The sequence below is a fragment of the Dermochelys coriacea genome, chromosome 28 (genome assembly GCF_009764565.3).
Source record: "Dermochelys coriacea isolate rDerCor1 chromosome 28, rDerCor1.pri.v4, whole genome shotgun sequence".
NCBI classification, from domain to species: Eukaryota; Metazoa; Chordata; order Testudines; family Dermochelyidae; genus Dermochelys; species Dermochelys coriacea.
The window spans coordinates 6,142,406-6,170,023 of NC_050095.1; the positions used below are offsets into that span (position 1 = coordinate 6,142,406).

The 27,618-nt window shown below is 49.2% G+C and overlaps 2 protein-coding genes across 5 annotated transcripts in view; one reads left to right on the forward strand and one right to left on the reverse strand.

Moving 5' to 3' along the window:
• LOC119849388 (zinc finger protein OZF-like) overlaps window positions 1–27,618 on the reverse strand; it is an 875,044-nt gene that overhangs the window by 803,085 nt on the left and 44,341 nt on the right. The gene's annotated exons all lie outside the window — the stretch shown is intronic.
• Window positions 979–27,363, forward strand: LOC119849374 (zinc finger protein 34-like). 4 transcript variants are annotated; one of them, XM_038386351.1, is made up of 12 exons: window positions 981–1,096; window positions 2,299–2,385; window positions 2,903–3,124; window positions 3,660–3,682; window positions 4,988–5,100; window positions 5,402–5,434; window positions 7,153–7,241; window positions 9,081–9,207; window positions 21,827–21,940; window positions 22,302–22,889; window positions 24,553–24,666; window positions 25,037–27,363. In XM_038386351.1, the coding sequence occupies exons 1-12, from the start codon at window positions 1,034–1,036 to the stop codon at window positions 25,615–25,617; spliced, it is 2,154 nt and encodes a 717-aa protein (XP_038242279.1). In that variant the 5' UTR covers window positions 981–1,033; the 3' UTR covers window positions 25,618–27,363. The 4 variants fall into 4 exon arrangements, with proteins under 4 accessions (XP_043359727.1, XP_038242279.1, XP_038242280.1 ...); XM_038386352.1 differs by lacking the exon at window positions 2,903–3,124 and having other exon boundaries at window positions 25,037–26,145; XM_043503792.1 differs by lacking the exons at window positions 2,903–3,124; window positions 3,660–3,682 and having other exon boundaries at window positions 979–1,062; window positions 2,302–2,385; window positions 25,037–26,145.

Below are 27,618 nucleotides of genomic sequence, written 5' to 3' on the forward strand. Positions count from 1 at the left end.
TGGATGAAAGCTAGAGGCATGTAGGTAGGAATAGCGGTCTGTAGGTTTCCGATATAGGGTGGTGTTTATGTGACCATCGCTTATTAGCACCGTAGTGTCCAGGAAGTGGATCTCTTGTGTGGACTGATCCAGGCTGAGGTTGATGGTGGGATGGAAATTGTTGAAATCATGGTGGAATTCCTCAAGAGCTTCTTTTCCATGGGTCCAGATGATGAAGATGTCATCAATGTAGCGCAAGTAGAGTAGGGGCATTAGGGGACGAGAGCTGAGGAAGCGTTGTTCTAAGTCAGCCATAAAAATGTTGGCATACTGTGGGGCCATGCGGGTACCCATCGCAGTGCCGCTGATTTGAAGGTATACATTGTCACCAAATGTGAAATAGTTATGGGTCAGGACAAAGTCACAAAGTTCAGCCACCAGGTTAGCCGTGACAGTATCGGGGATACTGTTCCTGACGGCTTGTAGCCCATCTTTGTGTGGAGTGTTGGTGTAGAGGGCTTCTACATCCATAGTGGCCAGGATGGTGTTTTTAGGAAGATCACCAATGGACTGTAGTTTCCTCAGGAAATCGGTGGTGTCTCGAAGATAGCTGGGAGTGCTGGTAACGAAGGGCCTGAGGAGGGAGTCTACATAGCCAGACAATCCTGCTGTCAGGGTGCCAATGCCTGAGATGATGGGGCGTCCAGGATTTCCAGGTTTATGGATCTTGGGTAGCAGACAGAATACCCCAGGTCGGGGCTCCAGGGGTGTGTCTGTGCGGATTTGTTCTTGTGCTTTTTCAGGGAGTTTCTTGAGCAAATGCTGTAGTTTCTTTTGGTAACTCTCAGTGGGATCAGAGGGTAATGGCTTGTAGAAAGTGGTGTTGGAGAGCTGCCTAGTAGCAAATTAAAGTTGAAACTCAGGCACGGACGGGGAGCAAACGACACCAGATTTTCACACTGCCCCGGAGGGGCAGGGCCAGGCCCGGGGAGGAGCCGCCTCTTCCTGCCCCCCCCGGCCCGGGAGCCCTTTGTGCGTTTGCAGCGGCGGGGCCATGGCCGGGGCCGGGAGCCCAGCGCGGAGGCGGCTCCAGCCCTGCGGCCCGCGGGGCAGCGCGGTGGGTCCGGGGGCAGCGCGGACACGCGTGGGGCGGACACGGGGGGCGGGGCCCGGAGCCCAGGCTGGGCCCGGGAGCGAGGGGGGATGGAGCTGGGGGGCAGAGCGGTGCTGGGGGTCGGGAGTAGTTTGGAGCTAGGGGTTTTGGGGTGTGAGCGTAGAGCTGGGGTTTGGGGGGTGTAAGTGGGGGGCAGACCTGCGGGTTTGGGGGTGTCAGTGCGGGGAACAGAGCTGGGGATTTGGGGGGTGTAACTGGGGGGGCAGACCTGCGGGTTTGGGGGTATCAGTGTGTGTGGGACAGAACTGGGGATTTGGGGGTGTAAGTGGGGGGCAGACCTAGGGGTTGGGGGGGTGTCAGTACGGGGGACAGAGCTGGGGATTTGGGGGGTGTAACTGGGGGGGCAGACCTGCGGGTTTGGGGGTATCAGTGTGTGTGGGACAGAACTGGGGATTTGGGGGTGTAAGTGGGGGGCAGACCTAGGGGTTGGGGGGGTGTCAGTGCGGGGGACAGAGCTGGGGATTTGGGGGGTGTAAGTGGGGGGGCAGATCTGCGGGTTTGGGGGGTGTGAGTGTGTGTGGGACAGAGCTGGGGGTTTGGAGGGTGTACGTGGGGGGGCAGACCTGCGTGTTTGGGGGGGTGTCAGTGCGGGAGATGGAGCTGGGGATTTAGGGGTGTCAGTGTGGGGGACAGAGCTGGGGATTTGGGGGTGTAAGTGGGGGGACAGAGCTGGGGGTTTGGGAGGTGTTGGGGGGACAGAGCTGGGGGCTTGGGGGGTGTCAGTGGGGGGGCAGAGCTCGGGCTTTGGGGGGGTCCATGTTCTGATCCAGCACTGATGTTAATATTGAAGGCTATGAGTGGAGCCAGGGGCCAGTTCGAGGGGAGGAAGTTGGGGGCAGTGTCTGAAGTTTGTTGCTTGGGAGGTGGGTGGACGCAGGGGACATTGGGAGCGGTGGGGGGGGTTGGGCTGCACCCCTGTCACCTCTCCAAGGGGTCCTGTGTTTTCTCTGGGAAACCTGGTCCCCGTTTCACCAGCCCCTCGGAGCTTCCTGGCTGAGGCTGAACGAGGCCTGGAGAAAAAAAGCCCCAGTGCGTCCCAGGGACTCTCCTCGGGCATCTGCAGGGCAGGACGGGCCCTGAAATCTGGCAGCTGGGAGGCCGTTGGCAGCAGTTGGTAACCCCCCCCCCCCCCACACTTCTTCCAGGAGCCCCCACGAGAGCGTCGGGCCCCTCTGGGAAAAGAGAGAGAAGCAGCCAAAGACGAGGAGCAGCGGCAAAGCCAGGAGCTGCTGGTAGGTGCCCAGGGCCCGGGTTTGCCAGGGATCCTGGTGCCCTGAGTGACGGTGAATGCAGGGCCCGGCCTGCCAGCCTCAGCCAGGGAACCGTCCCCGCTGGAGCCCAGGGTCCGACACGGGGGTGACATGATGCCCGTAGGGTGCAGGAGGCTGCTGGGCAGGAGAGGGTCAGTCTGAGTGAGCCCAGAGCCCCTGCCCACGGGCTGTCTGCATGTCCCAGTGGCCGGGGAGCCTTTCTAGCTCCTGGGGGGGGGGGGTTGGGGAGGAACTGTGGGCTGCAGAGATGGAGAGTTTGGCCCAGAGCAATTGGATGAGGTTTTGGGGAGAAAAGTCCCCCCTGTGAGCGATGTACGGCTCACCCCTGCTCTGATCGCGCCACCCTTCCTGGGGTAAATCAGCTTCCCATCCCCCAGCGCAAGAGATCCCGTGCTCTGGGAAATAACCCCCCCACCCGCCGGGAGGGGCATTTATGGGTCTCCCCCGGCACCCACCCGCCCTCTCCCTGTGGTTGCAGAACCAGACGGCAGCCGAGAGGCAGAAGCTGGTCTGGGAGTGGCAGGAGCTGCGAGGGTTTCTGGAGGAGCAGGAGCAGGGGCTGCTGTCCCGGCTGGAAGAGCTAGAGAGAGCCATTGTCCAGAGAAGGGATGAGGGCGTCTGCCGGCTGTCCCGGGAGATTTCCCTGCTCAGTGAGCGGGGAGGAGAGAAGGGGCAGCAGCCGCTGAGCCAACCCCTGCAGGTCAGGCTGTCGTTGCAATGACCATACGCAGTGTTTCTATAGGAGCGTGTCCGCCCTAGACCCCAAAGCACTTTACAAAGTGGGGTCGGGGCATTATTCCTATGGGACAAAGGGGGAAAGTGAGGCACAGGGAGGGGCAGAGCCCTGACTAAGGTCACGCAGTAAACGCCCTGCCAAGGTCTAACTGCATTTGGGCTGGAAACGTAACGTCCCCTCCCTGCCATGCCGAGGCCCCGAGCCAGGCCTAAGGCCCCTCACCACCCCAGGTGAACGGGTTTAATGGGGCAGGGGGCTTGCGGGGCTCTCAGCCCTAGTGGGAATTTCACTCTCAAGGCCGAGAAATATTTTCTTCCTGTAAGTGCCTGGGCAGGAACTTCCCCCGATGGCCACGTCCAAGCAGGGATTCCTGGGGGCGGCAGCTGCTCTCTGAACGTGAACCCGAGTGTCTGAAATGCCCCAAACGCCAGAGACGCCAACGGTTGCCCCTCTGCCTGGGACACCCCCCCGACGGTCTCTTCTCTCTCTCCCTCTCCAGGGTGCCGGGAGCACTGGGAGCAGGTGAGTCCCCGGCTCCATTTCACTCCCCCTCATGCTCGGTTACGCTTGGAAACAGCACGAAATACGGAGCTTCCCCCGCCCCTGCAGTGTGACACGCCGGCTTGGTGCTTGGGATCAGGTCTCTTCCCTAGTGGCTGCCTCACGAGGGGGAAGAGCCTGTTACTCTCTGACAGCTAATGAGGTCCCACCAGGGCTGTCGGACACATGGGCCAGACCCGGCCTGTCTGACGTATTTATGTGGCCACCTCACGTATTCCCGGTGTGGAGAATCTCGGCTTTCCAGTTTAGCGTAAGTTTCTAGGCCTCATGGTTGGGGAAAAACCCCTCCCACATGCAGACGGGGACGCTGTTGTCTTTCCGTGTCTGCCAGCGGCCTGAAGCCATGGCTCAGACGGGCGTGAACTCCCCTGTCCTCCGTTAATCTCATTGGAGTGTCAGCTGAAACAACGACACTTTAATGTCAACAGTCAATATTCCTTGGCCGGTCACTGGTGGAACGGGGAGGGGGCAGGAGTGGAGCCCTTCCGGGGTGGGAATAGGGAGTTTCTGTAGGGCGGGGAGAACAAAGGAGAGACATGCAGGCAATGGAGAGAGAGAAATGGAGAAATGAGGGTGGAAGGAAGGGGAAAGCAGGAGCCCTGGCAGGTGTGGGATGGGGCTATTTTCCCACGGAGTGATACTGACTGTGACCATAAAGGACGTAATGAATACAGGTAACTAAAAGGTGGTTTCCTCTCGGAAGGGCAGACCCTCCCCATGGTATCTGTGCCTGGGTGTCCCACTGAGAGCAGTGAGGGCCCCGCTCTGAATGGAGCCGTGTACAGAGTCTGAAATTGATGCCCTGGCCCACGGACCGTAACCGAGAGTTGAATACGGATGGGTCTCTCTGCCAAATGAGTTGGACACCCCAGGGTTACAGCTTCAGCGGAAGGGCCCAGGCTCATTCCCTGCTAAGCATCTGTCTGGGGCCACAGTGCGATTGTGAGACACACCCACCCTTTGGTCCCTGTCTCCTTCCTTTCCTGGTAACCCCAGTCCCAGTGCCCCTAGCTAGTGGAGTAACCCGGTGTAGGGGGTGGCTCTGCACCCCACAGAACCAGTGTCCCAGAGAAAGCTCCTGAACCTGTCTCCATTCCTCGTGTCCCATCTCTGTGGAGAGCACAGGGCTGAGGGCAGGTGACTCGCATAACCGTGATCACCTTAGGCTACAAAGCTCAGATCCAGGTTTGCTGGAGTTTGGGGGTTGCTGGGCTCACGGATTGGGGATCCGGGCCCGTTTCTCACCCTTCCCCCTTTCCCCAACAGGGAGGACGGGGCGTTTCGGAAGCCAGATCCAGGGTTTGCGGAGCTGGAGAAGAGACTCAGCCATTTCTCTCTGAAAAGTGCCGTCCTGAAGCAGGTGCTGCTGGGATTCAAAGGTGAGTTGGAGTCTGGGGGTGGCGTCTCCTCTGGTTAGAGCGACCCTGGCCCTGGGAAGGAGTCGGGGACTCTAGTGATGTCACTGACCCCGGGCTCCATCTCACAGCCCCAGCTCTGCATGTCACCCTTCCCCATGGGAGTCGCCCTGTGGGGCTGGCTCCGTCTGCAGCGGCTGCGTTATGGGCCTCGGTCTGGGTCACCGTCCCGTAGTTAACAGCAGTTCCATTCATAACCAGTGGGAACCTCCCCAGGGATGCGAGGGCCTGAATCCTCACCTCTCCCGTCCTCTCCTTCCCCTAGAGACGCTGCGACGGGAGCTGGGGAGCGACACAGGTACGTGTCTGTCTCTGACGGGCCGGGGGGAGATTTCAGACCAATAACCATGTTAGCGGCAGGGGGGCGCCGCCTCCAGTCCCCATGTGCACCTGGAAATGGTGGAACAATGCGAAGCCGGGTGAGCCCCGTGATTGATTCACTCCTGCTGTGACATCTGATGGGGATTCAGAGCGAATCTCAGGGGGGCGTTTCCCTTTGGGGAAAGGAACAACACCCGGAATGGTGTGAGAGATGGTGAGACAAGAATAAAAGCTCCATGCCCTGAACAGTCTGACCGTTTGAATGAGTGACTGAACATGGGCACAGCAGAGTCTCGGGTGCGAGGAGGGGGTGGAGCCCAGCCGTACCCTGAATAGACCCTGACGCTGAATGAGAGATGGGGCTGGTCTCCTGTGTACAGACTGGCTGGAAAGGGGAGGAGAGCCCTAGATTGTCTTTGGGATCATTGTGAATGAGACGGGAGCTGCTCGAGTGCGTGTCCATGTGTCTCACACTTTTCACATTGTTGGCCCCTTATTTGAAGTCAGGTTTTTTTGTGGGGCGATCCCCTTACATTGACTGTGAAAGGAAGAATAAAATGTGTCTCAAGGCTGAGTCTCTGTAACTTGGGTGGGTGTTTCAAGAGTAGTGGACCTTGAAGGATAAAAGTGGCAGAGTGAAACTTTGCTTTGAGGGGTTCTTAGACTTCATGGCACCGTGACCCCCTTCTGACAACAAAAATTACTACATGACCCCCAGATGGGGGGACCGATGTCTGAGCCCCATTGCCCCGGGTGAGGCCTGTAACCTGAGCCCTGCCGCCCAGGGCTGAAGTCCCCTAGTTTTGGCTACAGCCCTGGGCAGTGGGGCTCGGGCTTTAGCCCCGGGTCCCAGCAAGTCTAAGCCAGCCCTTGTGACCCAGTTAAAACGGGGTCATGACTCACTTTGGGGTCCCAACCCACAGTTTGAGAACCACTGCTTTAGCTCATAACAAAACTGATAATATCTCACAGCCCATCTGTTGCCTGTCGTGAGTCACCTGGGGAAGCAAACCACCACTTGAGGAACATCAGACTAGATCATTCATTTTCTGAATGGGAAGAGCCCATTACTTTGTATATGGGCCTATTGTGAATGAATAGTTAGTTAGCTGCTATGCCAGGTGTGGACTGAGCCAAGGAACGATTCATTCCCATAAACCCCCAATTCAAAAATCTTTCCGTATTCAGAATCCAGCTCACAGCTGGGCCCAGTGTCCCTTTCCCTACCGTGTCTGTGTCACAGCCAGAGAGACTGGCTCCAAAATGGCAGTAGCACTGGTAGGACAGCAACGGCCTCCATGAATAGACAGTAACGAAGTCCCCAGCCAGAGGGAGGGGAGAGAGAAGCGGAGGAGAAGTAAGTGAGAAGGGAGGTCACAAGCTCCCAGACCTGCTCAGCTCCAGTTCCTGTCTCAGCACTGGACAGATCTTACCCAATCCCCACCTCTGCCTAGATCCTGCCCTGCTGGGGAATGTGCTCCCCTCGGGGACCATGTCGGGCGGGCGTTAAAGGGTCTCCGTGGGGTTAGCCCTGGTGGGAAGGGTCGGGTCTGCACTGCAATAAAGCGACTTCAGTGTTTTGCGAGCAGCAGAGCCTAGAACATTTCTCTGCGGGGAAAGAGCCTGGGGGAGGTGCTGTGAAAGTCACTAAAGCTGCTTCTGAAACCTCTCCAATCCCCCTCCTCACCCCGACAGGCTGTGGAACGACATCCCCCTTTCCCTCCAGATGGGCCCAGCCTCCCAGGGGACGGGGAAGAGCAATGGCTGCCGGGGAGCTGGCTCAGGTAGGGATTATCAGGGAGTTCCTATGGGTTCCCTCTACACTGACAGGGGCAGTAAACCCAGAGGAGGTGGGAGCTTCTGGGGAGTTGAGTCTGGAGGTGGGAGGGGGCAGGAAATCCACAGGGTGGAGGAAAGGAGGGGGACAGGGTGTGACAGACCTGCTGGGACTTGTTTAACCTGGGCCTTACGTTCTAGGAACAGACCCTTGGGGGTTGGGAGAGGAAACTGCCCGATTGATGGGACAGGAAAAACCCCCTCGGACAGGGCTGGAGAAATGACCAGACTGCCAGTGCTGCAGCTAGAACCCACTGACCAGAGGCTGCTGGGAGATATGAAGGGGTCACCCACCAGTGGGGCTTGGAGGAGATGCCCCATCCCCTCACACCTAGCTGCTGGCAATTAGGCGGGTGTTTGGATTCCCACCAGGGAGCTGCCCCTGGGCACTGCTGGGGGCTCCATGTCCTGTACCAGTCTATGAGAAATGAGAATATCCTGTCCCGTGCAGGGAGAGGGGAGGGATGAGGGCTCTCTCTTTCTCCCTGTGACGGGATCCCCGGGGTGCAGCCTGGAACCGTGGGACTGCTATGCCCCCTTAACTCTCTAAGACCCTTTCTTGAGCAATGCAGATTTATTAATTGGTTCCCTCACTTCATCAATGGAAAGTGGATACACACCAGCCTTTGTAAACCTGAGCAGATTTACTACACACTTCAGGCAAACTCACTGGTAAAGATAAATCGTAAAACAAGTTTATTGATTACAAAAGATAGTTTTTAAGAGATAGTCTAAAATATAAGCACACAGAATAAACCTTAACCCTTATCACACTAGCAAGTATTTACATCAAGCAATGTTCTCACCCCACTGGATCTTACAGTCCCTAATATACACATTTGTCTCTTAAACCTGGGCCAATCTCCTCTGTTGAAATCATCAGTCTTGTGAGCGTCCTTGTTACTTGCAGCATAGGCGGGGGGAGGAGAAAGGGCCAAGCATAGGGCCCCTGTGTTCTGTTTTATACTCTGAGTCCATGTGCTTGGAGAACACAAGTCCAGGCATGTCTGGGGGGGCACTGCTGAATCCCAAGGTGAGGCAATACCCCGGTTTGTCTCCTGTCAGTGAGTCATTGAATTGTAACTCCTCTGCCGGACAATGGCTGGTGATGTCTGCTCAGCACCCTTCCGGGTGTTGGTTACCCTCCCTTGTTGTCGTCTCTGGAGAGCTAGTATCTCTCAAAAACCCATAGCACTCCCCAAAACCCATAGCATGTTTTAGTGACAACCATACAATGCAATTCTCATAACTTAATATGCATGAATGATACACATATTTAGATAAAAGAAAAGGGAGTACTTGTGGCACCTTAGAGACTAACAAATTTATCTCAGCATAAGCTTTTGTGAGCTACAGCTCACTTCATGAAGTGAGCTGTAGCTCTCGAAAGCTTATGCTCAAATAAATTTGTTAGTCTCTAAGGTGCCACAAGTATTCTTTTTCTTTTTTGCGAATACAGACTAACACGGCTGCTACTCTGAAACATATTTAGATGGAACAGTGGGTTTCAGCAGATCATAACCTTTCCCACCATACCTCACATGGCCTGCTTTATATGCAATGTCACCATTATATACAAATGAGGAATATGGGGGTTACAGGGCTGTCCCCTGTGGTATAGAGTGACACACTCCCCTCATCCTGATGCCTCCTCTGAGAGGGGTGCAGATGGGACTCTGCTGACTGTGTGCTTCCCAGACCTTCCATTTGATTGGTCCTGCGCTCCTGTGAATTGTGGGGTTGTCACTGGATAGCAGCTACTGAGTGGGGGGCTCTTTCTCTTACAGGAGCCAGTGGCCTTCGAGGAGGTGGTTGTGTATTTCACCAAGGAAGAGTGGGCTCTGCTGGACCCTGCTCAGCAAGACCTATACTGGGACATCATGCAGGAGAACTATGAGAATGTGACCTCGCTGGGTAAGGATTCCCGACCCCTCCATTCTTAGAAAAGGAAATGGAGAGTGAAGGGTTAGAATCATAGATTCTCAGGGTTGGAAGGGACCTCAGGAGGTCATCCAGTCCCACCCCCTGCTCAAAGCAGGATCAAGCCCCAATTTTTGCCCCATATCCCTAAATGGCTCCCTCAAGGATTGAGCTCACAATCCTGGGTTCAGCAGGCCAATGCTCAAACCACTGAGCTGTCCCTCCCCCTCATAATGCAACCTTAACTCTGCCCTATTTCAGCATCACCCCCAACATGCCAGTGACACGCATGCTAGCACTCTGCCCTCCCCTGCTAGAGAGCACTTTGGGAACAGGGCACAGGAGAACTACAGCACAACATCATGTAACAGCATCATGTAACATCATGTAACAACATGTAACATCTTCTCTTGGCTAAGGCAAAATTTGGGTTTAGATCTGGCGTAAAGGACAGAAGCTGCCTGCACCTGGCCAGCCCTCAAACACTGAGCCTACTGCACACAAACCATCCCAGATTTACAAAATGTTTCCACCCCTTTATCCCTCTCCCTCCCCCAAGAATTCCTTCTGCGTCATCGCCTGAATTTACCCCTCACTGAGCCCTGCAAACAACTGACAGGTCCGCCACCGGAGTGCTGACAATCCCCATGGCTAGAACGCACCCTGGTGCACTGTCACTGACATAGCCTACAACACTGAGCACTGAAATGAGGCAGACTTGGTTCTTCAAGGTTCACCTGCACCTCTCTGCAGACCACAGTCACAGCTCTGCCAAGCTGCTCCAACTAATCCCTCCACCATCTGATTACAGCTACAGCTGACCCAGTGCACACAGCTGGAGGGCATGCAGAGAAATGCTGGCATTCCAGTCTGTGGAACACCACACAGACAACGGCATGTTCTCTTAGTCCCTCCTGGCCTTTTAATCTATGAATCAATAATATCTAAGAGGAAGGACTATTAGGTCATCTAATCAGACCCTCCTGTACAACAGGCCATAGAATTTCATCCAGTTACCCCGGTGCTGAGCTGAATACCTTGTATTGGACTGAATCCTTCTCCAGAAAGGCATCCAGTCTTGACTTGAAGACTTCAGGGGATGGAGAATCCTCCACTTCCCTAAATAGTTTGTTTACCTTTGCACCACCCTGCCTGACCTGTTCCCAGTGGCGATTGCCAGCTCCTGGGTTAGGGGCTTGGGGCAAAGTTAAGATAGTGTTGCGGAGGTTTGTTGTGGGCTTCAGCTCTTCGTTTCCTGGTTTTCAGAGGTTGGTTTAGCCGCTGTCCATGTGATGAAAGGCATGAGGCAGCTGTTGCGTGTCTGAGTTAATGACTCAAGATTGTTGAAATAACAGGTTCAGTTGGAATTATGTGATCTAAGATCATCAATCAGAGATTAGTACACAACACTATACAGAACACAGGCAGAAATAGGTACATTACCACCCTTTGTTGTCAGACTAAGAGCTGGATCTGTGTCTCTCCTGCATCTGGAGGAAATGCGCAGTGTTCATTCCCCCAACCAGGTTCCCATATCAGTATCCTTATAGAGGGTTTCAGACAAAGGAAACCTTGTTGCCAAGAATATTCTCCCAGAGACATATGTTCTCGTGTCATTTCTGTACATTCTCAGTTTACCTGATTTATGTGTGAAGGCATGATTATTTACAGCTGGGAGAACTAACAATTCTTCAAGATAATCTCTCTCAGTGGGTCCTCCTTATCCCCACAATCATTCTTCGCTGTTGATTTCCCAAGCCTACATCAGCTGTTGTAACAATCATCCCCTATTCGTTTCCTAAGTCCATACATGCTTATATCTGCGTTATAGATGTATGTTAAGGAGATGGTTTCCATGAACATCTGGAGTTGTAGAGACATGAAGGCTCCCAAGATTGTTAAAATATAGCATCATGGATAAAATTCTTGAATGGGGTCACTTACTGGTCAAGGGCCAATGTTCTGGGTCTTAGAATTCAGACACTCTTTGTTGAAGATAAAGATTCCAAAGAATAGTAAATATGTAAGTGAATGAGATATAGAGAAAGAAAGAACAAAAAGCGTTTATATTTACTAACAGGTACTAACAGACACCCTTTTGTCGCTATTGTTAACTAACCAGAGCAACACTAAACTACTTAGTTAATTGTTTCTTTGAGGCTATAGTTAAGGTGTTCATATGAGAGTTATACGGCTTAAGTACTATGCATAATTGACAAAATAAAATCAATAAAGAAACCTAACACTACTTCCATAATAACTAGCCTTAAATGTAACTCCTTTCCATGTATGAGAAATAAGTAGATTAAAATCTCCATCATGTGCTAGATCTTCTAAAGACTTTTCTGCCGCATGCATGTCACTGCTGATTTGGACAACATGTGTATCCTTTCAATTTAACAATGATTTTAGATTTAAGATTAATGGAGGAATATGTAGGTTAAAAACTGGTATATGACTTGTAATATCTTCTTGATGCTTAGGCTTTCTTTGGATGATTCTTTCTGACAAATTGGGATAGGCATAATTAGAATTTGACCACTTATGCGACATCACATCTAAGGTCTTTGTAGTGGGTCCCTACAAATGGTCCCTCTCCATCCAGAGACTGCTCTGCCTCACTACGTCTCTGGGGCACTGCCCCTATCCAGGAGTAGGGCTTAGGCAGGACAGCACAATCCAGTAGTTTTAAGGAGCCCCAGCCCTCAGGTGGGGCAGACAGTCTTAAGGCTCAGGCCCTGGGGCAGGGCAGAGCAAATGACAGACAGTCTGATGTCCTGGTTCTGGCCGGTGGCAGACAAACACAAGCCTTTTGGCCTAAGGTGAAGAGGCTGCCACCCCAGGGGTTGGGTTGGCAGCAGGCGTAGGGGGGCCTGGGCCCACCCGACTCCGCCGGGTCCCAGCCCAGGGCCCTAAGAGTGGTGGAGTGGGTCAGCAGGGATCCAGCCAAAACATGCTGACTTATGTGCAGACAGAAACACAACCAGACTATAGTCGGCTGGGCTACTTCCTACTCTTCCACCCTAATGTACCTGCGGCTCGGGGTCGTCGTCCGTCTCTTAAGGGTCTGCGGCGAGCTGCAGCCTGGACAGCTCTGCTCCTGGGTCAGTCTCCTCCAGGGGCAGGGCATGGTGCAGGGCAGGTTCAGCTCCGGGGGATCTGCAGTAGGCTGGAGACCTCTCCTCCCTTCCCTGGCTCGGGCCCAACTTTTATACTTCCTGTCCTGCATCTTGACTGCCAGTATGAGGGGTGGGCCCAGCCTGTCTCTGTCCCCTTGGGCCCAAAGAGTGATCCCTCCCCTTCTGGCTCGATGGGAGGCCACTCCAGCTCACCACAGTCACCATATAAAAATATTTTGTGATTAGTTGCCTGCAGTACTGTTCTTCCATGTTATAGGCCACCTTCACAGTAGGAAGTCCCCACTTAGTGAGTTTCACCGGTAAGGAGACAACAGCAGCAAGCTTGTCTGTCTTGTTGGTCTGTGTAGGGCCTCCATGGCCACAGGCAGGCATTGCAACATCAAAAACATCACACCTGGAAACATATTGATACCCGTTGACAGAGCAACAAGCTATAGCCGGTGTTCCCCATGTTTGTGTTGCTGGGTGAAGTACGAGTAGCTGTGGTATATCCAGTCGCTCCTTGTAGATTTCTTCTTCTATGTAATCTACTGAAGGGGCAGTGGTTAATTTGTTAAAGACAGCTGTATTTGGGTCTAATATTGGTAAAGATTCTGTAAAAGAAATGTACAGAGACTCTCTCATTGAACAAGATTTATATAACACGTGCCTTGATTCAGATGGAGTGTCGCTGATCCCAAAACTTCTAATACAGAAGTTCTTTACAGACGTTCCCTTTATACACGGTGGGCAATAATTTAACCAAATGCCCATCTTCAGCAAGATTAGGTATCCCTCCATTTTCAAAAAAAAACAAGGAGTACTTGTGGCACCTTAGAGACTAACAAATTTATTTGAGCATAAGCTTTCGTGAGCTACAGCTTATGCTCAGATAAATTTGTTAGTCTCTAAGGTGCCACAAGAACTCCTTTTCTTTTTGCGAATACAGACTAACGCGGCTGCTACTCTGAAACCTTCCATTTTCAATATCCCTTAAAGCAGTGGTTCGCAAACTTGTTCTGGAGCTTGTTCAGGGAAAGCCCCTGGCGGGCCGGGCTGGTTTGTTTACCTGCCGCGTCCACAGGTTCAGCCGATCGCAGTTCCCACTGGCTGTGGTTCACTTTCCAAATCCGCTCTATTCTGTATTGACATGCCTGATCCAGACAAACCCAAAATAGAACCAACAATTCCATCGAACTCTTGGAGACATCTGGTTCAAAAAATACCAGGTTGTGAGGCAAATGTCTGTCTGATATGTTGCTAATTTATCTATTACTGCAGTAAGATGCAATTTTTTGTTCACTTTGCACGGCCAATCGCATTCCAATGAGACAGGTTTAACACAAGAGGTGTACGCTTAAAGTGAATATTCTTAAGCAAAGTCCCAGGTATTGAAGTAGCAGTTGAACCACTTGGTGATCCAGGTTCCACATCAGGGCATCTTAAAGGCGATGAACTGGTCCCAGCTTCTGCTGGTAATGTCCTCCATGTGTTCAGTATGGTAGTTAGAAGTTCTCCTAATATTAGGGTTACCACTCCATGAGGTGATTGTGATCAGTAGATTGGCTCATCCGGTGCTGTATCAGGTTCTGGAGTTTGGTGTTACAATTACGAAAAACTGTCCTGCATCCATAGGGATGAGACCTTTAATTAACAATGAAAGATTATTCGTGTATCCAAATGCTCGACCTTTATAATGCTGGGTCTGTACCATGTCTCTGAAACTACTCTGTACTATTTCAGAGGAGGTGGAGCTGTTCCGTCTCCAGTTTACTAAAGGTATTTGATTTGCATTCTCATATCTTACTGGAAATACAATATCACCTCCTAAGAACATAAGAACGGCCATACTGGGTCAGACCAAAGGTCCATCTAGCCCAGTATCCTGTCTTCTGACAGTGGCCAATGCCAGGTACCCCAGAAGGAATGAACAGAACAGGTAATCATCCAGTGACCCCTCCCCTGTCGCTCATTCCCAGCTTCTGGCAAACAGAGGCTAGGGACACCATCCCTGCCCATCCTGGCTAATAGCCACTGATGGATCTATCCTCCATGAATTTATCTAGTTCTTTTTTGAACCCTGTTATGGTCTTTGCCTTCACAACATCCTCTGGCAAGGAGTTCCACAGGTTGACAGTGCATTGTGTGAAGAAATACTTCTTTTTATTTGTTTTAAACCTGCTGCCTATTAATTTCATTGGGTGACCCCTAGTTCTTGTTTTATGAGAAGGAGTAAACAACACTTCCTTATCTACTTTCTCTACACCAGTCATGATTTTATAGACCTCAATCATATCTCCCCTTAGCCATCTCTTTTCCAAGTATGATCCCTACTAATGATTCCAGAGGCAGGTGAAGCTGTTCTCTTGCATTCTCTGTAGGGTGACCAGATAGCAAATGTGAAAAATTGGGACGGGGAGTGGGGGGTAATAGGTACCTATATAAGAAAAAGCCCCAGATAGCGGGACTGTCCCTATAAAATCAGGACCTCTGGTCACCCTAATTTCCCTGCCAACTCCAAGCAATTCCACAGGACCAGGATCAGCAACTTGGTATCATATGTGATGTCAATTTTCTGTAGAGGGAAGGGATTTTCCCTTAAACAACTTAAGTTGATTAGCATGATAAATCTTTTGCAACCAGGGCCAGGTTCAGTATCCAGGGGTTCCTTTTCAACAGTACAACACAGAGCTGGCTCAAGCCCCCACCCAGTACCCTGGGAAAATTACACACCACCCCCTGGGGGCCTCTAAGACATAATACTTCCCCACTCGCAAGCACAGTCTGAGTGTAGAAAAGAAGAAATGTTTAATGAAAGGAGGGAAGTCAGGGATAAGAAAGGAGGATAAGCACAGTTCTGCTCCCCTTTATTCATATAGTAATGACAACAACATTTCCCTACCCCTGCATTCAAAGTGATTTGTAACCCAACACCAGCCAGACTTGATCACTTGGAGCTATACAGCTCCTGTCTGCTGGATACTTGCGCAGAGTAGGTGGGTTCATGTAAATACAGTTTTCTCCTGAAGTCTCTCTTCCCCAGCTAGCAGCCAGGGGAGAGCTCATTCAGACCCTGCTTACATCTATTTCCAGTGACATGGATTTTATAAACAGATGAACATAATTTATCTATGGTTTCAGAGTAGCAGCCGTGTTAGTCTGTATTCGCAAAAAGAAAAGGAGTACTTGTGGCACCTTAGAGACTAACAAATTTATTAGAGCATAAGCTTTCGTGAGCTACAGCTCACTTCATCGGATGCATCCGATGAAAGACATGTATGTCTTTGAAATCTTTTCATAAAAACATCCATTTTAATCCCTTCAACATGTGCATGACTCGTTTCCCACAACAAGCGTCCTGGCATTTTCATTTCTCTCCCTGTCATTATTCAAAGGGAGTGGGGTTTCAGGCACTGGCTGGAGTAGCTCTCGTTGCCATCAGAAATAACACAAATTTTCTTGATAGTCTAGTTCTCCTTTCCATCTGCCCTGAGGACTGTGGGGTATAAGGAATGGGGAACTTTTGTTTTATTCCTAATGCCAACAAATAGTTTTACATTACAGTTCCTGTAAAATGAAATCTTTGATCTGATTCCAGTTTTGCTGGAAAACCCCATCAGGAGAATACCTGTTCTGCCAATCCACATGCCATAGCTAAGGCTGTGTTGATTTGCATTGGGAAAGCTTCAGTCCATTTTGAGACTGGATCTACTACGACCAACAAATATTTGGTTCCCTTTTTAGTCTTGGGTAACAGACCAACAAAATCTGTAAACTAGATCCTGGTCCTGAATTTCTCTGGGGTCAAAGGGGAGCATTATTTTTTATTGCTTGTTGGATTATTTTGTGCACAGATTAAGCAATTGTCACAATATTCTCTTATATCCTTTTTCATCTGTGGCCACCAGCCCAGTGATTTTAACTTCTCCATAGTTTTGTCTGTTCCCTGATGCCCTCCTGAAAGTATGTCATGGACTGAGTATATTAAATCCTTTCATATTTGTTCTGGTAACACCCATTCTGGTATCTCATTCCCTTGGTCTATGAGCAAACAACTTCCTGTTGCCAATGCCAATTTTGATTCAGAAGGTTTTAAAGATGAATCTTGTGACAATTCCATTTTCCCTTGTATGTTTAATCATTTCTCTAGTAACACTGCATCCTGCTTCTGTAGTGCTGGCAAATCAGTCCCTATCTCTGGTTCTGCCTGCTGACACAGCTAGAGTTTCTGCAGTATTCACTGAAGGAATCGGGGTGCTCATGATTGTGTGTGACAATGTCCACTTCTTGCCCCCTGGAGCACCTCATTTCACAAGAGAATCAGCGACAGAATTTTCCTGGTGAAATTGAGCTGTTTTACTCTGGCTTTGTACCTTGCAAACAAAGGAAGGGGGGGATGCAAGGCAAGCCCTGTAAGAAAGTAGTAAGGCATAAGCCAAAGGAAATCCATAGGAGGATACAAATTGTGAGCATGCCCCAAAGGCAGAATTCTGCAATTCTTTGCAGACCCATCCAGAATTGGATAGGAAAAGCAATTGTAAATTAGAGGAGGCAAAATGTTCCAGTGCACATGCCATAGCAACGAGGCCAACCTACTGGGCTGAGTGGGATGTACATGAAAAAGAAAGAGGAATCGGATGGAGAAAGAACATAGAGGCTGAAACCAGTCAAAGGTTTCCCATCTTTGTAGAAACTTGATCCACCTGTGAAAATACATAGGAAAGAAGAAGTGTCAGAGCAAGGAGGTAACGGTTTGAAAAACTGGTCTAGAGAAAAGGGAGGTGTCATCATAGGACACTCGTGAGGGGTAACATTATACAAAAGTGCAAAAGGGAGATGAAGATGCAGATAAAGGGTGAACAGTTATGTCCTTATCCTGCAATAACAGTGACAAGTGAGCTAATCAAGCATTAGAGACCTGTCCGTCCTTAACTTTCTTCTTTCTGAGTGGGTTAGTAGATGTGTGTGCTGTGTGTAAAATTACGGGAGAGAGACCAATTAAAAAGGTGAAATGTTTGATTGCCCAATAAGCGGCTAACAAGTTACGGACACACACACACACACACAGTACTTGAGTTCCACTGGTGAAAGTACTTAGAGGCATAAGCAATGAGCCTTCTTTTCCATAGATTTCTTGAGAGAGAATAGCACAGAGCGCTCTTTCTCTTGTGGCAACTTCCCAATGAAAGGTTAGGGTCTGGTCAGGTGGTGTTTCAAAGCAGTGACTGCCTTTTTATGTTCTTCTGTCCAGCACCATTGCGCTCCCTTCCTGAGAAGGTGGGACAAGCGATACTCCTGGGGGAATTCCGCGCCATTGTGCATGCGCAGAATTTATGTCCCCACAGATTTCTTTACTTCCCCACAGAAAAATGACTTTCTGACAGGGTAGCAAAGAGAAGTCACAAGAGTGGTCAGGCAGCCCTCCCCAGCAGTATGTTTTGGGTGCCCAGGGCAGTTGGCAGATGGGTAAATCACTGTGGGGTAAGAGGCAGAACGGGAAAGACCTGGCTGGGGTGGCTCCTACCCTGTACTGGGCTCAGCTGCTAGTCCTGGCTGGGATGGGGAGGACGGGACTTCCTCTTCCCCTGCGCAGCAACCGGGGCCATGTCAGACCCACCCCCATATTTCTCCTCTGGCTGTAGGAAGCTCTGCAGACTCCCCCTCCTCTGTGCACTTCCTGCATCCATCACTCCTCAGCTGCAGGGGGATGGGTCATTGTACAGGGAACTGCTTCCCCATCCACCCACCCCCATTCATCCAGACCCCCTCATACCTAGAACCTCCCACTGAGCCCCCCCACCCCCAATGAGCCCCATTCCCCCTCCACCTGGACCGCCCCAACAAGCCATTTGCACCTGCTGGATCCTCACCCTACTGAGCCCCAACCAGCTGCACCTGGATCCCCACCCCACTAAACCTCCCACTGAGTTCCAAATCCTCCCACGCCCAGACCTCCCCCCTTTCTGAGCCCCAATCACCTGGACCCACCTGTAGAGTCCCATTACCATTGCACCCAGAACCCCCCAACAAGTCCCTGTGCATCCAGATCCCCCCTGCACCCTTATCCCCCACTGAGGCACCCGCACCCAGATTGCCCCAAAACTCACACCTGGATTCCCCCAACACTAAGCCCCTCCACACTTGGATACTGCCTTACTGAGCATGTCTGCCCACACCTGGTGCACCTGGCATGGAGGGGCGGGGGCCTGGGGTGTTTTGGGGCAGAGCCCGCTCCTTGCGCTGTGTCAGGGTTGGGTGCAGCCTCATCACTGAGTCTGTCCTGGGGTGGAGGTGGGGGAAGAGTTGCACAATGATTTCCCCCCCTCTGTGCAGCCAGTGGCCTGTGCTCCCCAATGCCATGCTGGAGTCTCCGTATTTATTTGACAAATAAAATTTGAAGAATTTTAAAATATTATGCACAGAATTTATAATTTTTTGGCACACGATGCCCTCAGGAGTCAAGGGAGCAGTGACTGAGGCAAAATCAGGTATGAAATCTCTGTGATAGCCAGCAAAACCTAAAAGACATCTTACAGTAGTAGGTAGAGGCAAACACGACATTTGGTTGTGATGGTGTCAGTCCTTCCTTTGACAGAATGATTCCTAAAAAGGAAACTGATTGAGCTGTCAGGTGAGCCTTGGCTGTGTTACACCTTAGACCCTGATAAAATGCAAGAAAAAGCTCAACACACACATTGTCGGAAAGCTGTCAATGGTCGGGCTCAAATTCAAATGTAGCTCAGGTTCGGCAACGGCCCCAGCACGTCCCCTACAGATAGCCAAATACTGTGAGAGCTGATTGCAAGAAACCCGCTGCAGTTAACAGAGCCTTAGTCTTCCTGCACATATGCATTTCAATCTCTTTGATTCATCAGTTTGGCTCCTGCTGATCTGAAACTGCAATTTTTACAGTTCACTTTTTCAGTACTGCTTCCTGAGAGAGGCAGTGGATGCCAGGTACTAGCTAACATAAATACCAAGTGACTGAGATCCTTTGGGCACAATTAGACGCTCACATTCATCCTACATGTGTGCAAAATGTTGTGAGTGCATGGGGATTTTGTAAAAAGGTTCTTTAGTGGAGGGAGTCTGGGGGAGGGAATCTCAGGAACTCCTTGCTCAAATAACGCCAAAATTTAACCACACACATGGAGAGTACCAAATGTCAAGACAATCCAAGTATGGTTCTGCATTTCAGAGCCGTTAGAATAGTCAACTTTTAAACAGGAAGTAGCGCTCAACCATAACTATGGCAGAGCTGGATCTCTGCTATAATAAACACACAGCACTCATTATTCCAGAGCAGCTCTGACTCCACCACAGGGCGTTTGAAGAAACAGGACTAAGGGCTTGCCTGCTCCTCAAATGCTGCAGTGGCACAGCCATAGCGCTGCAGTAACACTTCAGTGTAGACATTAACTAGCATCATGGGAGGGATTCTTCCATCAACATAGTTAATCCACCTCCCAAAGAGGTGCTAGCTATGTTGATGGAAGAATTCTTCCATTGATCTAGAGGAGTCCACACTGGGTTTAAGTCATCTTAATTACGTCACTCAGAGATGTGGATTTTTCACCCCCCAGAGTGATAGGTCAATTTAAGATTTGAGAGTCCTAAGAGACACCTGATAAGTGGGATGGGTGGGGGGGGGGGGGAAGAGGGGTGGTTTTGGGATCTAGACCTGCAGGGGATGGCAGCCTATTATGAAAAAATCCTTGGCCAGTCCCCATTGCTGGTGAGCCTGCACTCCATTCTAACCAGACTCCATTTTCACGTCATTTTATACATTTTTAAATATTATGATTCGCATTCTTCTCTCTCCACTGTGCATTACCTATCCCCACCACCTGCACACTCCTATTCCCTACAAACTGTGACCCCAGCTACCGATCCTGATGCCGGACATTCCTCCCAGTTACAAGGTGACTTCTTCGCTCTTGGTGATGTTCTAAATTGGTAATGAAACTTCTGGGGAATTGGAGGATCTTGCTCCCCCCTTCTTATCTGCAGCAGCCACAGTCTCTCTTCTCTGCAGGCTCCTTGGATCTTTGAGGCAGTCCCTCCTGATCTCACACGATCTTATTATTACTTCTCATAGTCTCCTTTTCCAGAGAATTAGTCTGTTGATACTGCGTTAGAATATCTACTTCCTAAGAAAAGGAGTACTTATGGCACTAAGGTGCCACAAGTACTCCTTTTCTTTTTGCGAATACAGACTAACACGGCTGCGACTCTGAAACCTCTAATTCCCTAAGCTCGTCCTAGGTACTTCAGGGACTAGATGAGGCAATCTCAGAAACATTAGCAATTATCGTTGAGAACTCATGTAGGACAGATGAAGTACACACACCGTACCTATCCTTAAAAAGGAGAACAAAGAGGACCTGAGGAATTATAGATGAGTCAGACTAACTTTGAGAGTTGGAAAGATACTTGATCATATTATAAAATAATCAGTTTGTCAACACCTGGAGGATAAGAGCATTATGAAGAATAGTTAGCATGGATTTGTCAAGAACAAATCATATCAAACCAACCTAATTTCCTTCTTGACAAGGTTATTGGCCTAGGGTATTACAAGGAAGCAGCAGATTTGCTTAATTTTAGTACATCCTTTGACACAGTCCCACATGACATTCTCATAGGGAAACTAGGGACATGGAATCTAGATGAAATTATTATAAAGTTGGGTACAAAACTGGTTGAAAGATCATACTCAATTTTAATCTGCAGCAAGGCAAAGTTAGGTTAGCTATTGGGGGAAAATTGCAACCACAGGGGTAGTTAAGATCCGGAATAGGATTCCAAGGGAAGCTATGGAATCCCCATCTCTGGAAGTATTTAAGAATAGCTAAGACAAATACTTCTCAGGGATGGTCTAGGTTCACTTGTTCCTGCCTCAGTGCATGGGCTGGATTAAATGACCTCTTGAAGTCCCTTCCAGCCCTACATTTCTGTGGTTCTATCATTCTGTAACATTGTCCATGCACTAGGGGATTTTCACACTCCTTTCCATTACTCCTGACTCACTATATTCACTAACTTCTCAAAATGTGCTTTCCTGATCCCTAACAGCCCTTACGTGCTGCATTCAGTGATCTCCCTACTCCTTCCCATTCCTTTCTGTGCTGAGCCCCAAAACCCCATGCTCACCAGTCCCAGTTCCCCTGTGACTGTCTCATTCCCTTGGGGGGGTCTCTGTTGGTAAGAAGCAGTTCCAAGGTGACTTCCCCTGGGCTTTCTGTAATTCGGAGTTACTTCTCTAACTTTGGGGAGCCCCTTTGATGAGGCATGTCTGGCTTTGTGTGCACCAGCAGAGGGGTGGAGAATTAATCCCCTTATAACCAGAGTCTCTGACACCTTTGAGCACCTGGAGAGCTAGCTCCAGAATTTCAGTGCTTTAAAATGAGCAGGGGTTTAAAAAAGGTTGTGTTCTTTGTGAGAAATGCCCCATGAATTCACCTGATCTAACTTGTTTTCTTTCATCTGAACAGGGTTTCCAGTTTCTAAACCTGAGGTGATGTCCCAGCTGAAACAAGGGGAAGAGCTGTGGATCTCAGATCTCCAGAGCTCTGAGGAAAGAGGGATCCTGAGAGGAACCTGCACAGGTGAGGAATCATTAGACCAACCCAAATACCTGAAGGACACAGCTGGGATTTCCTATCAAGACCTTGAGAGCTCTTCGAGTTCAGGATTGTCCCCCAGCAGATGTTGTATCCTCAGGGCCAATATCGCTCATGGATTCCTACCCATCCTGACCAACATGTGGCAGTACCTCAATTCCTAACCTCCCTTTATCCTGACCAGTGGGATGGGATGTGGAGACAGAGCTGATTACCTCCGTTCTACCCTCTGGGGAAGAATTTGGGGGATTCATTTCCTGATCTTTCCCCTCATTTCTCCAGCACTTCCTTTGGCTTCCTCTCCCCTTTTCCATCCCTGCCTCTGAGGTTTCTCTCTCTGTCTCAGGAGATGATGGGATGGTGAGTGAGAACAAGGAGCAGAAACCAAAGCAGGAAGATGCTGAGCACATGGAACTGCACGGGGGATTATCACAAAGAACTAAAGGGATCGTGCCCAGGAGTCATGAGGAAAGGCAGCAGGGAAACCAGGCAGGGGAAAAAGTGAGTAAATCCATCAGTTGTGAGGAAAATCACAAGGACCTCAAGGAATGCAGTGCCCAGCAGAGAATCCTCATGGGAAAGAGAAAAAATATATGCACTGAGTGTGGGAAAACCTTCCCTGGGCTCTCGCACCTTATTATGCACCAGAGAATTCACACAGGAGAAAGACCCTACGTATGCTGTGAGTGTGGGAAAACCTTCATTCGAAGCTCACATCTTATCAGACATAAAAAAATCCACACCGGAGAGAGACCTTATGAATGCTGTGAGTGCGGGAAAAGCTTCTCTGTGCGCTCACACCTTATTATACATCAGAGAATCCACACAGGCGAGAGACCCTATGTGTGCTCTGAGTGTGGGAAAACCTTCACGCGAGGCTCACACCTTATCAGACATCAGAGAACCCACACCGGCGCAAGGCCCTATGAAATCTGTGAGTATGGAAAAACCTTTTCTGATAGAGAAGCCCTTATTAATCATTAGAGAATCCACCAAGGGTAGAGACCCTATGAATAGGAGTGCAGGAAAACAGTCCTTTATCCTGTGTGGATCTCTAATATCTCCGAAGCTCTGAGCGGTAGACAGGCTATAGATGATCTGAGTATGGGAAAAACGTCCATCAGAGGTCACACCTTATTTCTGAACAGCGAAGACACAAACTTTAAACAGACATATAGACAATGGCATTATTTCACCCAAGATTAATCTAAATGTTAATATTACCTTTTGATCGCTGAATCAATCGCTATAGTAATAGACAGGAACTGTCTGTTTACATGGCTAACATCCAAGACAGTGGTCCGCAATGTGGTGCCCGTGGGTGCCATGGCACCCGCCAGGGCATTTTTGTGCACCTGCAGGACACCGCGCTGCCGAAATGCCACCGCCAAACTCGGCCGCCGGAGAACCGCCCACCAAAATGATGCCGAGAAGCGTTGCCATGTCTCTCTGGCATTTCGGCGACGACGCATCTTGCCACTGCTGCTTCTCAATGGCATTTCAGTGGCAGGGTGTCCAACACCTGCCACAGTCATCTGGGAATAGCAATATGCACTGATCTAAGATATAAGTAAACTCATAAAATTAGTATCACCTTTAATTCTCTAACAATACAGGTGTGCATTTCAAAGTTCTAGCCTATCTAACATGGAATGGGCCTAATTACCATTTACATACTTTTCTAAAATGTCTGTAAAAGTTGAATCTGGGTCAATTAGCCTGTGAGCTGCTTAACCCTTTCTGGCCCCGTGTCACAGTGGTCTAGATTAAATTAATATAAAGTGGGTACAAAACTGATTGAAAGACCGGACTCAATCTTACATATGGAGCAAGGGCAAGTTAGATTGGATATTAAGAAAAAAATTGTGACTACCAGGGTAGTTAATCCCTGGAATAGGATTCCAAGGGAGGTTGTAGAGTCAACACCACTGGAAACTTTTAAGAACAGTTTAGACAAATAGCTCTCAGGGATGGTCTAGGATTACTTGTTCCTGCCTCAGTGCATGGGCTGCAATAAATGACCTCTTGAAGTCCCTTTCAGCCCTACGTTTCTGTGATTCTATCATTCTATAACCGTCACCATACACTGGGGGATTTTCATGCTCCTTTCCATTACACCTGACTCACTATATTCCTTAATCTCTCAAAACGTGGTTTCCCGATCCCTAACACTTCTGACATACTGCACTCAGTGATCTCCCCATTCCTTCCAATGCTAAGCCCCGAAACCCCATGCTCACCAGTCCCAGTTCAGACTGTCTCATTCCCTTTGTGGGTCTTTGTCAGTAAAAAGCAGTTCCCAGGTGACCTCCCCTGGGCTTTTTCTGATATGGAGTTACTTTCTCTGGGTTTTTAGGAGCCCCTTTGATGAGGAGTGTCTGGCTGTGTGTCCACCAGCAGAGCGGTGGAGAATTAATCCCCTTATAAGCAGAGTGTCTGGTACCTTTGAACACCTGTAGAGCTATCTCCAGAATTTCTGTGCTTTAAAATGAGCAGGGGTTTAAAAAAAAAAAAAAAAAAAAGCAAAAAGCCATTTTCTTTATGACAAATATCCCATGAATTCACCTGATTTTATTTGTTTTCTGTCATCTGAGCAGGGTTTCCACTTTCCAAACCTGAGGTGATGGCCAAGCTGGAACCAGAGGAAGAGCTGTGGGTCTCAGATTTCCAGGGCTCTGAGGAAAGAGAGATCCTGAGAGAAAGCTGCACAGGTGAGGAATCATTAGACCAACTCAAATACTGTCTGTAGGTGAAGGACACAGCTGGGATTCCCTACCAAGACCTTGAGAGCTCTTGAAGTTCAGGATTGTCCTCCAGCAGGTGTCATATCCTCAGAGAAGATACCACTCATTGCTTCCTATCCATCCTGATCAACATTTTGCAATAGCTCACTTCCTAATCTCCCTTTATGCTGAGCATCGGGATGGGATGTGGAGACAGAGTTGATCCCCTCCTCTCTCCCATATGGGAAAGAGTTTGGGGGATTCATTTCCTGATATTTTCCCCCATCTCTCTAGCATTCCCTTTGGTTTCCTCTCCCCTTTTCCATCCCTGCTTCTGAGGTTTCTCTCTCTGTCTCAGGAGACGATGGGATGGTGAGTGAGAAGAAGGAGCAGAATCCAGATCAGAAAGATGCTGAGCACGTGGAAATGAATGGGGCATTATCACAAAGCACTGAAGGGTACGTGTCCAGGAGTCATGAAGACAGACAGCAGGAAAACCAGCCAGGGGAGAAAGTAGTTAAATCCAACAGCTGTGAGGAAAACCACAAGGACCTGAAGGAAACCACTACCCAGAAGAGAATCCTCATGGGAGAGAGAGAAAACATGTGCCCTGAGTGTGGAAAAACCTTCCTTTGGCGCTCCCACATTATTGAACATCAGAGAATCCACACAGGAGAGAGACCTTATGCATGCTGCGAGTGCGGGAAAACCTTCATTCGACACTCACATCTTCTTAGACATCGGAGAATCCATACAGGAGAGAGACCCTATGGATGCTGTGAATGCGGGAAAACCTTCACTCGACGCTCACACCTTATTACACATCAGATAACCCACGGAGGCTCAAGTCCCTATGGATGCTGTGAGTGCGGGAAAACCTTCACTCGGCGTTCCTACCTTATTAGACACCAAAGAACCCATGCTTGCCAGGAGCCCTAGGAATGCTGTGATGATAGAAAAAAGTTTGTTCTGTTTGATCAGCCCTTATTAATCATCAGAGAATCCAGAAAGGAGAGAGACGACTCTATGAATGTTGTGCGTGCGGGAAAGCTTTCATTTACCACTCTGACCTTAGGAGTTAAAAGATGGTTCATGTAGCATAGATGCTCTGAGTGCAGGAAAAGCTTCCATCAGCAGTTTCTCCTTTCTTATAAACATCATAAGTACTTGGTTGAGGGCTAACCATAAATGTTGTGGTCTCTCAGCTCCCCCAGGTGAGTGGTCCAGTTTTGTTTTTTGCGGCTTGCCCTTCTTTGGAGTAAATCTCCAGAGACCCTTTCTATCAACTGCTTTGTTCTATGAGTCAGAGGCATTCGAGTCCCTCTTACGAGGGCGCTGAACACAACACCATCAACAGCCTCAGGAACAACTCTGACATCATAATCAAAAAGGCTGACAAAGGAGGTGCTGTCATCATCATGAATAAGTTGGAATATGAAGAAGAGGCTGCTAGAACTCCACATTCTACAGGCCATTACCCTCTGATCCCACTGAGGATTACCAAAAGAAATGACACCATCTGCTCAAGAAACTCCCTGAAAAAGCACAGGAACAGATCTGTGCAGACACATGCCTAGAACCCCAACCTGGGGTATTCTATCTGCTACCCAAGATCCATAAACCTGGAAATCCTGGATGCTCCATCATCTCAGGCACTGGCACCCTAACAGCATAAACACCTACAAGATCTCTATCAAGCATTCTTAAAACTACAATACCCATTGGCTGAAGTGAAAAAACAGATTGACAGAGCCAGAAGAGTACCCAGAAGTCACCTACTACAGGACAGGCCCAACAAAGAAAATAACAGAACGCCACTAGCCATCACCTTCAGCCCCCAACTAAAACCTCTCCAACGCATCATCAAGGATCTACAACCTATCCTGAAAAATGATCCCTCACTCTCACAGATCTTTGGAGACAGACCAGTCCTCACTTACAGACAGCCCCCCAACCTGAAGCAAATACTTTCCAGCAACCACACACCACACAACAAAAAGACTAATTCAGGAACCTATCCTTGAAACAAAGCCCAATGCCAACTCTGTCCACATATTTATTCAAGTGACACCATCATAGGACCTAATCACATTAGCCGCGCCATCGGGCTCGTTCACCTGCACATCTATCAATGTGATATGTGCCAGCAATGTCTCTCTCTCATGTGCATTGGCCAAACCAGACATTCTCTATGCAAAAGAATAAATGGACACAAATCTGACATAAAAAATCATAACTTCAAAAACCGGTAGGAGAATACTTCAACCTCTCCAGCCACTCAATAACAGATTTAAAGGTGGCAATTTTGCAACAGAAAAGCTTCAGAAACAGACTCCAAGGAGAAACTGCTGAGCTTGAATTAATATGCAAACTAGATACCATTAACTTGGGTTTGAATAGAGACTGGGAGTGGCTGGGTCATTACACATATTGAATCTATTTCTCCATGTTAAGTATCCTCACACCTTCTTTTCAACTGTCTAAATGGGCCATCTTGATTATCACTACAAAACGTTTGTTTCTCCTGCTAATATCTTAATTAATCAGTCTATTACTTCACCTTTTCATGTTTTCTGTATGTGTGTATATATCTTCTTACTATACGTTCCATTCTATGCATCCAATGAAGTGGGCTGTAGCCCATAAAAGCTTATGCTCCAATAAATTTGGTAGTCTCTAAGGTGCCACAAGTCCTCCTGTTCTTTTTGTGGATACAGACTAACGTGGCTGCTACTCTGAAATCTTACTAGGAATGCACATCAGCCCCAGGTTGGTGAAATACAGATGACATCGGTTAGTTAGATTGTGGTAAAATCTACCTTGGCTTTTTCTCCATTAGCTGCCAACTGACACTGCCCAGTATACAAGTCTGGGTTAGCTCATATATTTTCTCTTGACCTGTCCTAATCTATTCTACATTTCCTAGTCTAGACAAACCAC

Excerpts from the sequence above, each read along its gene's own strand:
- LOC119849374 (XM_038386351.1), top strand. The coding sequence starts at position 1,034 with ATGGCCGGGGCCGGGAGCCCAGCGCGGAGGCGGCTCCAGCCCTGCGGC. Across the intron at positions 3,125-3,659 it reads CGCTGAGCCAACCCCTGCAG|GGTGCCGGGAGCACTGGGAG; the intron begins GTCAGGCTGTCG and ends CTCCCTCTCCAG. Across the intron at positions 22,890-24,552 it reads CGCAAGGCCCTATGAAATCT|GGTTTCCACTTTCCAAACCT; the intron begins GTGAGTATGGAA and ends TCATCTGAGCAG.